This window comes from Arachis hypogaea, chromosome 17, assembly GCF_003086295.3.
Source record: "Arachis hypogaea cultivar Tifrunner chromosome 17, arahy.Tifrunner.gnm2.J5K5, whole genome shotgun sequence".
Taxonomy (NCBI): Eukaryota; Viridiplantae; Streptophyta; class Magnoliopsida; order Fabales; family Fabaceae; genus Arachis; species Arachis hypogaea.
This window is the reverse complement of record NC_092052.1, coordinates 17,302,718-17,316,151: the sequence shown is the minus strand read 5'-3', so window position 1 is coordinate 17,316,151 and position 13,434 is coordinate 17,302,718. Positions and strand designations below refer to the sequence as shown.

Sequence of the window (13,434 nt, the reverse complement as noted above, 5' to 3'; positions counted from 1 at the left end):
ATAAAGAACATACATAAAACACATAAAATTTTAAAAAGTCAATAATACTCTCATCATCTACCTTTACCACCATCACCACTATCTATATTTTTTCATCAACCGCTACACTGATTCTTTTTTTTCCATTTCTATTCATAACAAAAAATTATCCAAATAAAAAAATTCTAGTAATTTCAACAACAAATTTAATACATATCTTTCTAATTAAATAGCAAGTAATTAATTGACATGATTTCCATTTTGAATTTCTTGTGTCAATTTTAAGTTGTTGAAGCGACGATGAACAAATGGAATATCGTAGTTTTGCAGCTGAGAAATTAAAAAATGAATTGGAGGATGAGATATTTCAACGGTGTAGAAGCCAACGGAAAGAAACTATCCATAGCATTCATATTATACTTTTTTTTTCTAAAAATAGCACAAATTAATAATAAAAAAACAAAGAAAAAATAGAACTTTATTTTAGGAAAAAAATCCAAAAAGGGACAAATAGAAGGATGAACAGAGATAAAGATAAAGACACAATGGATTGATGATAGAGCCTCGACTGCGACATGACAGAGACACAAGTCACATATCTGGAGATTTGGAAGAAGGAAGAAGACAGGGACGCAATCTAGAGAGTATGAGGAGGAAGGGAGACGGTGACAGTGGCAGAGGCACTTCAGTAGAGGAGGTTGGTTGGTCATGAAGAGAGAAGAAGTAGAAGTTGAAATGGCGAGGAGAAGAGAGGGGAAAGAGATTCTGCTTGGTTGCCCATGAAGAGAGAAGAGACGGAAGTTGAAATAGAGAGGAGAAGAGAGGAAAAAAGAGATGAAAAGATCTGAAAATGGATGAGAGGAGAGGACAAAAATAAAAATATAGAAATAAAACAAGAATAAAATTGTCAAAATAATCAGTGTCTCTATATTAATTTTTGTGTCTCAACTTATTAGAAGTATACTAAAAATACATATAATTTGTGTTAATCTGTGTACCAACATATCCTTTAAAATTGTGTATATCAATAATCAAACAGAATACGCCCACTAACCAAATACTACCATATCTAACCAAGACCAATGTTCTGAAAATCGGTTCGGATTGGCCGATCGAACCGGTTAAACTGTGAACCGCTACAAAAAACAACTCGGACAAATGTTAAAACCGCTAATTTCAAAAACCGCAATTAAACCGTCAAACCGGCCGGGAACCGATCGGTCGAACCGAATCGTAACCCGGCCGGTTTTTTGAAAAAGGAACTAATGGCTGTCGTTTCATTGTGCTGCACACTGACTAACCCTACCCAAACTCCATCGTCCAGATCCAGAACGCGCATCTGCCTCCTCAGTGCCTCACTGCCTCTTTCACACTCAGTCCAGGGCTCCTCTCTTCGAGCTCCTGGTCGTCCGTCCAGCCACCGCCTGCTACCGCCGCCGTCGGAACTTCGAACAGCCACCGCATGCTCCCTCACTTCCCCTCCATCGCGCCGCAGCCATCGCAACCTTCCATCGCGCAGCCACCGTGCGAATGTGGAAGCCTCTGTCGCGCAGGTTCCTCACTTCTCCTCCTCCTCCTCCTCATTCAGATACAGGTATACAGCGCCCCACCCCCAAAACACAAACCCTAGGTTACTCCCCCACTGCCGCAAGGGTCTCACTCAACGCCGCCGTTGCGCTCAGACACCATCGTGTCTTCGTCCGGTCGTCTGCGGCTCCACGCTTCTTCCTCATTCAACAATTGGTGCGTCTTCCTCGAGCTCACGAAGGCAATGGCTTCATTTTTTTAAAAATTTTCGTTCTGATTTTTTATCTTTGCTCAGAACATTGATTCAATGATTTTTTTGAGATTCTGCTAGAACATTGATTTTTTCTTGGATTCTGTTAGTGCTACTCAGATTGAAATTTAAATCATTGATTAGCTCTGCTCCTGTGCTGTATTATACTATTTTCTTGTTTTGGATTGAATCATTGAATAATTAGTTAATTTAGTTCAGTTAATCTTTGTTAAAATTAGACTGATTTAGTTCACTGCTTAACCTTGCTTTAGTTCTCAAGTTGCTTGCTGCTTCAATTTAAAGGGATTGTGAATTTTGGTTTAAGCTGTGATTGAAGTTTCCTTCCTTTGGGTGTTCTTCACTTTTCCAGTGAAGCTTAGCCTTTGATTCTTTAAGCATACAGGTTCAAGTTATTGTTCTCAGCAATGCTGATTCTTAGATATTTCTTTCTTTGTTGCTTTGTTTTAAATGTTCCTATAGGTGTTGTGTTGTTGCTGTGTTTTAAATGTTCCTTTGATTCTTTGTTGTGTTGTTGCTGTGTTATCTTTCTTTTTCTTGAATGTTTGTATTGATTTGCTGTTCGAGGACCTGCACACCAACTTGCATTCTTGCAATGAAGCTTTCCATGTTAAAACTGTTTTTGCATACAAAATGAATGTGGTTTGATAATTTCTAATTGATATAACTTATTGTGGGATGAACTAGAGATTACTTTGAAGGTGTTGGGAAGGAAAGGAGGTTATTGAGCAATTGGAGAGTTGATAGTGCTAGCCTTTTTTTTGCTATTAATCATTGTGTTGAACTTGTTAAAATTGATTTGAAAACTCTGTTAATTTATCTTGTTAAAATTATGTTTGAAAATTTTGTTAATCTTAGTTAAATATAGTTTATTTTTGTTAATCTTGGTGTGTTTATTTATATTTTATTTATTATTTTATTATAAAATGGTTATTTCGGTTAAACCACTATTGAATCGGTTAGACTAATAAATCAGTGAATCAGTCACTAGAACGGTTCGATGACCGATTCAGTTTTCAGAACCTTGACCAAGACACTAAACCTTGAACCACCTTCAATAAAAATTTGTAGCCGTTACTTTCATCTTTCCCATTTAAGAGAGTATTACTTGAGGAATTATTTCTTTTGTTTCCCAGCAATATTTTGTCTTGTTTTCTTCTTGTTTGTTTAGTATTCTTTCTAGTAACGATTATCTTACTCTATTATTCATGGTTCTGAAAAAATGGACCGGAAATCGGACACTTCTGCAGTCCATTCAACCAAAGCAAACATTTCATTTGTGAACCGCTAAATCGGCTGGATCGAACCGAAACCCAACCGGTTTCCATGAAATGGTGTCGTTTGGAGTTAAAAAAGAAAACAGATTCCTTTCTGCCCAATTGCACGGCGCCCCAGCCCCTTCTCCTCACACTGACTCGCACGTTCCTCCGGAAGTTCAGAGCTTTTTGGTTTTGCCCTCAAACAAACCCCAGCCATCTAACCTCCACCACTGCCGCAGGGACTGGGACTGGGACACTGGGACCACCACCACCACCTCTGTTCACTCTCACGGTCTCACCAGTCACAGCTTCTTCCTCGAGCTCAGCGTCTGTCATTGTCTTGTCTGCTCAGCTGCGGTTTCGCCGCCGTCCGTCGCGCTCAGGAGCTTCCTGTCATCGTCTGGTCGTCGTGCTCCAAGTCTCCAACCCCTCTCCTCATTCACCAATCGCAGCTTCTGCATCTGGTCTTCGTCTGCTCAGCCGCGCTTCTGCCGCCGTCCCTGTGCTTGTCGCCTGGTCGCCTTTGTCCGTTGCGCTCAACCGCTCTCCCTCGCACTCTGCCCAGACTGCTCAGATCGAAGGTAATGGCTTCTCTGCTCACTACTAGTGCCAGCTGTTCTGTGTTTTTTTTTTCAGAAATTATCAAATTATATTGATTATTGATTAGCTCTGCTCATTGCTGCTATGGTGTGCTGTACTCTGGTTTGTGTCTTCTTTGCTGCTGTGCTGTGTTCTTTTGCGATCTGCTGCTCACTGCTGTGCTTTCTTTGTGTTCAATTAAGTCAATTAAAACTATGCTTTGGGCTTAATTGTGCTTAGATTGTTAAGTTAGTTAATTCAGCATATGAATTTTGCCAATTATGCATTTCTTAGATTAAGACTTGCACTAGTTTCTTTCCTAGTAACAACCTATGTGACTGATTTTGCACCGTTATGAACTTATCCATTCACCTCGTAGGCATGCGCTTGGTGGCTTTGATGGAAGCACAATGGTGTTGACCATTGAAGTGTTTGATCCTCGTGCGAAGCATGGATAACCGGGGAACAAATGAATCATCCTAGGGAATATTTTGCTGCTGCTGTTGTTAAAGAGTCTATACATGTAATTGGGGGAGTCAAGGTTGGAGAGAACATTATAGAAACGGTACATTTGTCTACTAACACTAGTCTTAATTGTAATTCATTGGCACCTGTTCTATGCTGTGCTAATTGCACAAAAATGGTTGGAAAAATGTGTTTTTGTTCGGCTATAGCTCTTTAGGAAGCACAACAAAAGGTTATACAAAGAGGTAACTTTCTAATGATGTCATATAAAAGTTCTTCATAAGCATTTTATTTAATCATGAAGGAATATTTGTTTATCCTTGACTCTGGATTGTCACCTGTAAAGAAATGTTTCAACATTCATTTATTGTTTTTTATCATAGTACATAAAATATTCTTGACTTTGTTATTGTTATTGTTATTTGACTTTTGAGTTTGTATTTGAATGAGATTATAACATTGTGGTTGATGTAATACTTTTAATTTGGATGACATTTTAAAGTTTATATTAGACTATAATTATGTTTTAGTGTGTTTATTTATATTTTATTTATTATTTTTTGTAAAATGGTTATTCCAGTTAGGTTACGGTTAAACCAGTGAACCAGTAGCTAGATCAGTTAGATGACCGGTTTGGTTTTCAGAACCTTGCTATTATCCATTTCTGTTTTCTATCCATTGGGCTAAACTCAAGTATACTCATTCCGTTGACTTCCATTCAATGAAAAGTTTCTCTCCAGATGTTTTCCAGAATGATTTAGTTGGCACACTAATGATAGGCTTGGGGTGTTTGGTGTAATAAATTTTTGGCCATGTTAGAGTGTGGTGGTAATTGGTAAATCCTACATTCTTCCATGTTACAATTGTTTTGCTATTATTTCAGTACTCTAAATATATTCCTCTGAATAATGCTATTGAATACCTTTTTATACACTATGCATATCTCTTTGTCCATCAAGTGTTAGCTTTTATCTCCTTTTTCTTCTCTTGGTCGAATCTAATCTCATATCATCAAAATTAGCCAGGAATCTTAATGTAGAAGTAATCGCAATTACTTTAGACTATCTCTATCTTTCCTTTTTAATGCCCTTCCAAGCTTGTATCGTTCTTGTTGGCATTTCCTCCCGTGTTTCTCTTATTGTTTCTATCAGCAACTTTTAGTGCAAACAAATTTGTTTCTTTGTTATTCTTAGTATTAACAAATAGTTATTGAGCAGAAGAGGAAACCATGATATTTACCAATGAACAGAGACAACAAGAGCGAACTGGGAAATATGGAAGTCCTAGATTTCAATACCTTCAGGTGCTTCTCCCATCATCTTTTTCTTTTCGACTTCTGTTGCTTTCATTATTATAACAGCAACAACAACAGCAAAACAAAAACAAATGATAGTCATATACAAATATTTTAATTTTGTTGCATTGGTTTTTTTTTTTTTTTATGTTTAGTATTTTCGTTGATAGATGATGTTTGTTTCAGGAACTGGTGACTCAGTTTCAGAACACAACTGATGAAGGTATACTTTTTTTTCTTTTATTTTTAAAAGTTCATTCAATAGTTTAGTAATGTCTGAAACACTCTTTCAACTGCATTTGTAAAGACACATTTGTGTTCTAGAGTTCTAGATTGCTGAAACTTTTCTGTATTCTTTTTCCCCCTTAACAGAAACAAAAGAGAGGATTTTGGCAAATTTGGCCAACTTTGCATATGATCCTTACAATTATAACTTTTTGCGCCAAGTATGGAGCCAAAGAATTGCATATGATGTACTTTGTAACTTTCTTTCGTACCAAAGCATGGGTTGTTCAATTTGTAACTTCTGTTTTACCCAATTTGATACATGAGCAGCTTAATGTTTTGGAACTCTTCCTGGACTGCATGACTGAACCCAATGAAAAACTTGTAGAGTTTGGTGTTGGAGGCATCTGCAATTGTTGTGCTGGTAAAAATGCTAGTTGTTTTTCTCTTGTTTTCTAAAATTTTATTGTAAAGAATTTTATTTATGGTAACAACATTTTGAATTTATTTATTTTAGATCAGGCAAATGTTGCAATTGTAAGTAAGTTTGGTGGCATACCTCTTATCATTCAATGTCTATCAAGCCCAGTCAGGAACACTGTAAGGATAAAAACTTTCTTGTTGACTGTGTTGCTTTACTACCTCATGATTATGTTTTGGCTCTTTAGTTCAACCTGTGAATGCTACTAGTCAAAGGGAATGTGAAACCATGTAGAGTTAGAATCTTAAATTTGTTTTTGACACAACAATCTTTTCCCTAGTTTATGTTATATATGAGCATGATTCATAGTTGTTACTCTATCTTTAAATTTAGGTTCTTTTAATGTCTTCTGTCCAGCAGAAGAAATAACTTCGAATAATTTTTCATAGGAGGTTTAGTAAAACATGTTAGATTCTCTACAGTGTATATACCTTTATAATTGTTAAACTTGCCTACTAATAACTCGCTCTGAAAAATCACCTTGTAACTGCTGAGAGTAAATCATGTATCTTTATTGACCTTTACGTTCTTAATTTTCTTACACTATAATTTGATGAATCACCGAGTATTTACCGTTTGTCGTTTGATATTTAGGTAAATTATGCACTTGGAGCACTTTATTATATCTGTAATGAATTTAACAAGGAAGAAATTTTAAAGCCAGAAGTTGTTGATACCATCAAGAGGTATGCAGCGGCTGAAGAAGTTAGTGCAAGCTTCAGTAATCTAGCTAAAGCTTTCCTAGACAAACATCTATCTAAGAACTAGAGTTTTCTATTCAATATCAGTGAGACTATCCTGTATGAGGCTATTTTCTGGCTTATAACTTAGTTATTTTACAATGCACAGTTCGGTTTAAAGTTAAATTAACATTTATTCAAATTATAGCCTTGTGATCAATTTACTTAATTCTTTTTTTTTTTTTTTTTTTTTTTTGCGTTCAAGTTACATTAGGAGAAGCTCGAACTTGAGATCTCTATAAAGAGAGGGAGGACAAATGCCATTTGAGCTACCGTTCATTGACTATTTACTTGATTGTGAGAGTTGAGATTTTGAAAGGAAAGGAAAAGAAGGGGATGCCTTGATGAGTAAAGTGGAATCAATTTTATTCTTCAAGCCGTTTCCTTTCATCTTTTTCCGCCTAAGACCTCAATTCACATGCTTATGGATGTATAATGGGATGGAAATTCTTACATATGAACTTTGTAATTTTACGTAGTTAGACTTATCTATGAAAAATTATTACCCCATTTTTAACTACCCTGAAGCCAACCAAACCAAGAAAAAATTTCAGGGCGCTCTCATTATGTTCTTTTGTAAATTAAGAATTATTCCCATTGGGTCTAATATCCTTATCACCAGTAAATGCATTGTCATAATTCCAAAGTCATTTCCATATAAATAAAGGGTGGGGTTGTTGAAGGATAACTATTGTAACGTACTGTTTGGCATTTCTATTTGCTGGCATATTGGATTAACAAGGATGAAGTATATTTGTTGTAGGTCTAGCATTAAATAATAGAAACTATTGATTTGAGGTCCAGAAGGTCACTATAATTTTAATAAATTATTTTTTCTTTCGGATAAACCTTTAGTTTTTTCCGTTATTATGTTATGAAAAGTTTTAGGAAAGGGATGTGTAATGCTTAAATTAAATTTTATCTTCTGTTTATACTTTAACAGTCAAAGGTATCACAATTTTTTGAATAATGTTATACATTCAAATCTTTTTATAAACTAAGTTTAACTAAATTAAACAATAAGATTTAAAATAATGCTAATTATAACTGATTTTGTTATATTAGACTAATTTAATTAGACTTGGTTAATAAAAAAAACTTACATGTGTAGTATTATTTCAATTTTTTATGAGGGTGGATGAGATGTCATTTAACTATAGATGCGTAAAATATTCTGAAATGTTGTCAAACAAATCTAACAATTTAATTCTCCAAAATATCCGATTTATGTTATCTACTATCATCATTATAGCTTTTTGCACATTAGAAAACTTCAAATCAAGAGTTGGTTACAAATTGTTTAGTAAAACATCTTTATTTACTAACAAAACTAATGTATTAATATTTCATTGTTCGTTGTGCCTAAAGTTATGGACATGATAAAGTTAAAATAGTTTAATAAATATTACATTAAAATATGAAACTAATATATTGAGCTTAATTTTTTTTAAGCAATAGATATAATGAACTGAGGTGAGAATTTTTTTTAATCATAAATGTGATTTTGTCATGAAAGTTCATTTCAGGCCAGACAACAGAATATATATATGTATAAACTTATCAATAAGGGCATAAAAAAAACTATACTCATACATTAACAGAAAAATATGGTGAAATTGAAAATACATTTCGTAATGTGTATTTTTTTTAGAAAAATATAATATAAAAAAATAGAATTTAGAGTTTAAAATCTAAAAAAAATTGAGTAAGAAGATGCAATTGAAATTGTAAACAATTATTGTAATAGATACTTATCCATATTAGTTTGATTTGATATACTTTTGAAATTTAATTGGTGAATAGTATAAAATTGTCCATATATAAAAGGAGAGATTTCCATGAAGAGAGTCACGCCACTGCTTCCCTGGCAGACAGAGACTCTCAATAGAAATGATAATAATTTAAACAAAAAGGATCTGAAGATCTTGTACCAATAACACTCTATCTGAGAACTATTCAAAGTATCTTGTGCGAATCATAGTCACCCACCAAATAAAGAACATTAGTATATTATCTACTTTAAGAATTCATAAAGATAAAATGGTTTTTTTCATGATAATGTCCCTTAACCAACAACATAGAACATCCTTTTTTCTTTAAAATAATCTCAAATACTACATGTTAATTAACATAAATTATTACATCTATTTAGTATAAAATGTAATACACATTCTCTTAGTACGACGTTTAAAATGTAATAATCAACCCGTGTTTCACAATAGAGTATGGTACCAATGTATAGAAGGAAAAGAAAATGTTATGGGCATCTAGAAAGGGCAACTGATGCTATGATATGATGACACATATACTCACGATAGTGGCATTTTGACATTTTGGAATGGGAATGCGCTAAAAGACTAAGAGGAGGGGCAGGTGGGGCTTTAAAGGCAGATAAGTCGTGACAACTTCAGCCACTGACCAGCCAATACCATTGCTCACCAAACTATACATTATACAATACAACTCAGCAAGGGAAATTAGGATCCAACAAAATACAAACTACATAACATACTTATTATCTTTGTGACCCCTCATCATCTTATATATTACACCTTCGCCATTCACTTCCCTCTCTAGTCTCTGCTCAATCTTCTCCTTTTTTATTTATGAAGTAGAGGTTATCAAGATTAGGTCTAGCCAATCCGGATTTTTTTTTATTGATTTTGAGTTTGTTATTTTTATCTATTATATATTATTAAAAGGTGAAAATTTCGGTGCAGTCAACTTCATATAAAGTTGATAATTGAGAGGTGTCAAATAATTTGACTGATTTGATTAAATTTTTATCTGATAACTCTTAGTTATCAAGTTTATACAAAATTAACTGCACTTGAGTTTCTATTTTATTAAAATTGAATTTTTTAATAACATATTTAATGTAATATATTTTTAAAAAAATATCTTTTTGATTTATTTTATTTGATTGAAAAAAATATTAAATTATTTAATATTTTGTTTGACTATATTAATTATAATTAATCAATTATATTAATTATTTATTTAACTAGAATAATTGAATTATTTTTATTTTAATTTGCATTAAATTTTTTTATGTATTTTGATTAATAATTTTTAAAAGTATTATAATTTTATCTTGATTTTTTGACACATAATAAAGATTTGTCTTTTAAAAAAAATGATTATACTGGACGAACAAATCAACTTCGATTTTTGAATAATTAATACTATTCTTGTTTCTGTTGTATCATAAGATTTTTTTTGTGTGGAAAAGACCTATAACAATAATTATTGTTTTATGTAAAGACAATTCAAAATTTTAGACACAAATCTTTTTTATTATTTTAAAAGAATTAAGACAAGATATTATACATTTAATTTTGTATTCATCTTATCTTTAGCAGTTTTAGTAAGTGTTTAAAATAACGAAAAATATAAAATTATTTATAGCTATAAATAATCAAATACAACTAATTTAACTCAAGAATAAATAAAATATATTAGTAAATTTTAACCAATAACAATGTTAGTCATATTACTTTAATTTTAAGAATGAATATGATACTAGAATATAAAATAGTTCTAGATAGATTTTAATAAAAATAGTTCTTCATAAGAGTAAGAAGGTTTGAAAGATTTACTAATGAGTCATGAAAAAATATTTGAAAATTTAACCATTAATATTATTTAAAAAAAATAAAAAAAATAATATTTTAATGTAAATATTTTAATTTAATCACAAATTATATATTACTATTAATGAGCAATTATAAGTAAAATTATTACTCATTGATTTTATTATTTTAAATATTGAAAATTGTTAAATTTTAAATTTAATTAACTTTATAAAATTTTTATAACAAAAATTACGATGCATGTTTTATTTAAAAAATTTAAAAGTATATAAATTATTTTATATATTTTTGTATATTATCTCGTAGAATACAGGTATATATACTAGTTCGATATAAATTTTAGGTTGAATTCGAATAATGTTTTGGCTAGAATCGATTTGATCCAAAATTGTTTCATAATTAATATATATTATGTTAAAATTTAGAGTGGATTCATATATTTAAAATAAACTGATAAAATATTAGGATTGGGTTTAACTATGAGTTAAATCCCAAAGTGGTCCTTGAAATTCACGATTTGCACCAATTTAGTTCCTGACTTACCAATTGCACCATTTATATCCCCGACTTTGTTAAAATTGCACCAGGGTCGTCCCTTCCCACATCTCCGGCCAAATTGACTGCCGTCGGCAGTGACATGGCGCTGAGATGCCACGCTGGCGTAGATAACGGCTAGCTGAGGTGGCAATTGAAACTGTTTGACCCAATTCGGTCCCTAAACCTAGTTTTAACCCTATTTTGTAGCATGACGTCGTTATCCCACTTCATCTTCTTGTCTCCTCCCAGCAACGTTCTTCTTGTCTCTGCCCAGCAACGTTCTTCTCATACTTCCTTTTTGTTACTCGTGGAACTGAAACGAAAACCATGAATGGGTGTCCGAGCCAGGGTCAGGGAAGCTCTACACGATCGACGACGAGAACGCGGAGTCGGACCAGACCGTCGCGGGTGCCTGACCGCTGTGGATGCGGCTGCCGGCCCGTGCTTCGTTGGTCCGGAACAAATACTAACCCAGATAAGCCCTTCTTCGGTTGTCCAAATTAGAATGTGAGTTTTTTGTGAGAAAAATTGTTTAGTGATTTTCTGTTCTTTACTTCTTATCATATCTCATATTCAGACTAGGAAAAAAACATGGTGTGGATTTTTTCTCTGGGCTGATGATGTAGAAGAAGAAGAGGAACATGAAGGAAGAGTGGATGCAACTGTAGTTGACAATGAGCAAGTGAGAGTCAATTTAGCCTGGAGGATTGAAAAATTGGAAGCTGAAGTGAGGACCCAAAAATGTATGATACAATTCTTAGGCATAGTGGTGTTGTTCGTTGTAGTTGTTGTATTGGTTATGACTTTGAAGTTCTGACAATGTTATGTTTTATGTAATGAGTTGATGGATGAATGAAAGTAAGAGTCAGTTTTTTATCTTCAGTTTTATTATGCCCTGTTTTTGATAGACTAGTTATCATAAAGAAAAATAATTATAGATCATATGAGTAGCAAAGATAATCATATCTGAGTAGCAAAGTTAAACATATCTGAGTAGCAAACATTAACATATCTGAGTTGCAAACATTAAAGAAACAAAAGAAGTGCCACAAGTAATATATGAAGGCTGGCAATACAAAAGTTTTGACAAGCAACCTACACAAAGCTACTATCTATTAACTGCCTTTAACAAAACAATCAAGTACTGTCCTAAAGATCCTGATGTCAAAGTCATGAATTGTTCTTTTTCCTTGGTGCTTTGAAACCGGGAGTTTGAACAAACTTCATAAAATTGGCCAATCTGAAAGATGTTGCCTCACTGGCTCCTTGCATTGGATCCACACGAATTGATTGAGGTGGTGGTGAGCTCCTCCTTTTGGTTGGCAACTTCTTCGGCCTTGATGGTGCAGGTGCAGTAGATCCTGCTATGTCCTACAGCAGAAAAATAGCTCAAACACATGAGCCCAGAAAACAACAAAAATATATTTTGCTATGTTGTAGATCTTAAGAACTGTATTACCTGTGATCCTTCGTAGTTTGGTTGTGATATCTCAATCTCCACAACAGGAGGTTTATCAACTGGTGCAGCAGCAACATGAGCTTGAGGGCCAAGATTTGAAGCAGAAGTAGCAGTTTGAGGTTGAGGGCCAGCCTGAGTAGCAGAAGCAACAGTATGAGGTTCAGGGCCAGCCTCTGAAGCAGCCTTTGATTTGGCTTTATCTGCAGCAGCCTTTGCAGCTGCAACAGCAGCAGCTACTTCATCCAGTCTCTTCTTTGAGCACCCTCTCTTAGTATGCCCTTTTACCCCACAATACCTACATGTGAATGGCTTCAAAACCCTTTTTAAACTTCCACTTGGTTTGGCTTTCTTGTTACCACTGTTCCCCTCATCAACATCTTTTCTCCTTTTCTTTGTCAGAGCTCCAGGCCTCCTCCTAATGTTAGGGGCCTGTGGATGAGTGTACATGGATTTCTCCCACAATGATTGGCCAGAAAGATGATTAATGTGATGGGCATAAGTCTTGTTGTATGCCTCCATAGTACACAGTTGATGACAAAAGTCTTCCGGCCTCTTGTTTACCCTTGCAAGGGCAGCACATGCATGAACACAAGGAATGCCTACAGTTATTAACACAAATGCAGAGTAAGACAATGACAGTCATCAAAGTACAGAAATATTAATAATTAAGTTAAAGAGGTTGAAAAAGATCACTGGTCAGCATCCAGAATTGGCAAGTGCATAGTCTCTTTCCAAGATCCACTACCATGTTTGTTGGATGGCCATGAACCTCGAATTTTTCATAGTCTTCATCACCGGTCCAGATAGGCATCCAGTTCTTTGATTCTTTTCTGATTTTATCTAGGCGACTTTGAATTACAGGGGGGAGTATGCCAACATGATTTGCCAGTTTTACCTTATTCTTCGCAATAGTTCTCATCATAAACATTCTCACCTCCTCAAGTAATGTGATGATGGGTTTGCTTCTGGCCTCTTTGATTCTTGCGTTGAAAACCTCACAGGCGTTGTTGCAAATGTTGTTCAGTTTT

At 34.0% G+C, this 13,434-nt stretch overlaps 1 protein-coding gene across 17 annotated transcripts; it reads left to right on the top strand.

Annotated features, from left to right (window-relative positions):
• The first annotated feature begins 1,261 nt into the window (after window positions 1–1,261).
• On the top strand, window positions 1,262–7,544 carry LOC112765468 (uncharacterized). 17 transcript variants are annotated; one of them, XM_072222509.1, is made up of 10 exons: window positions 1,307–1,722; window positions 3,025–3,614; window positions 3,992–4,177; window positions 5,295–5,380; window positions 5,558–5,594; window positions 5,744–5,817; window positions 5,927–6,020; window positions 6,114–6,196; window positions 6,672–6,763; window positions 7,023–7,544. In XM_072222509.1, the coding sequence occupies exons 4-10, from the start codon at window positions 5,306–5,308 to the stop codon at window positions 7,057–7,059; spliced, it is 492 nt and encodes a 163-aa protein (XP_072078610.1). In that variant the 5' UTR covers window positions 1,307–1,722; window positions 3,025–3,614; window positions 3,992–4,177; window positions 5,295–5,305; the 3' UTR covers window positions 7,060–7,544. The 17 variants fall into 17 exon arrangements, 11 of the variants coding, with proteins under 11 accessions (XP_072078611.1, XP_072078612.1, XP_072078605.1 ...); XM_072222510.1 differs by lacking the exon at window positions 3,025–3,614 and having other exon boundaries at window positions 1,262–1,722; XM_072222511.1 differs by lacking the exon at window positions 3,025–3,614 and having other exon boundaries at window positions 1,262–1,722; window positions 3,992–4,322.
• The last annotated feature ends 5,890 nt before the right edge of the window (window positions 7,545–13,434 follow it).

What these genes read in the sequence shown, in the direction of transcription:
- LOC112765468 (XM_072222503.1), top strand. An exon ending in CATCTGCAATTGTTGTGCTG is followed by an intron (nt 6,021 to 6,113) that starts GTAAAAATGCTA and finishes TATTTATTTTAG; the next exon opens with ATCAGGCAAATGTTGCAATT. An exon ending in CAAGCCCAGTCAGGAACACT is followed by an intron (nt 6,197 to 6,671) that starts GTAAGGATAAAA and finishes TTTGATATTTAG; the next exon opens with GTAAATTATGCACTTGGAGC.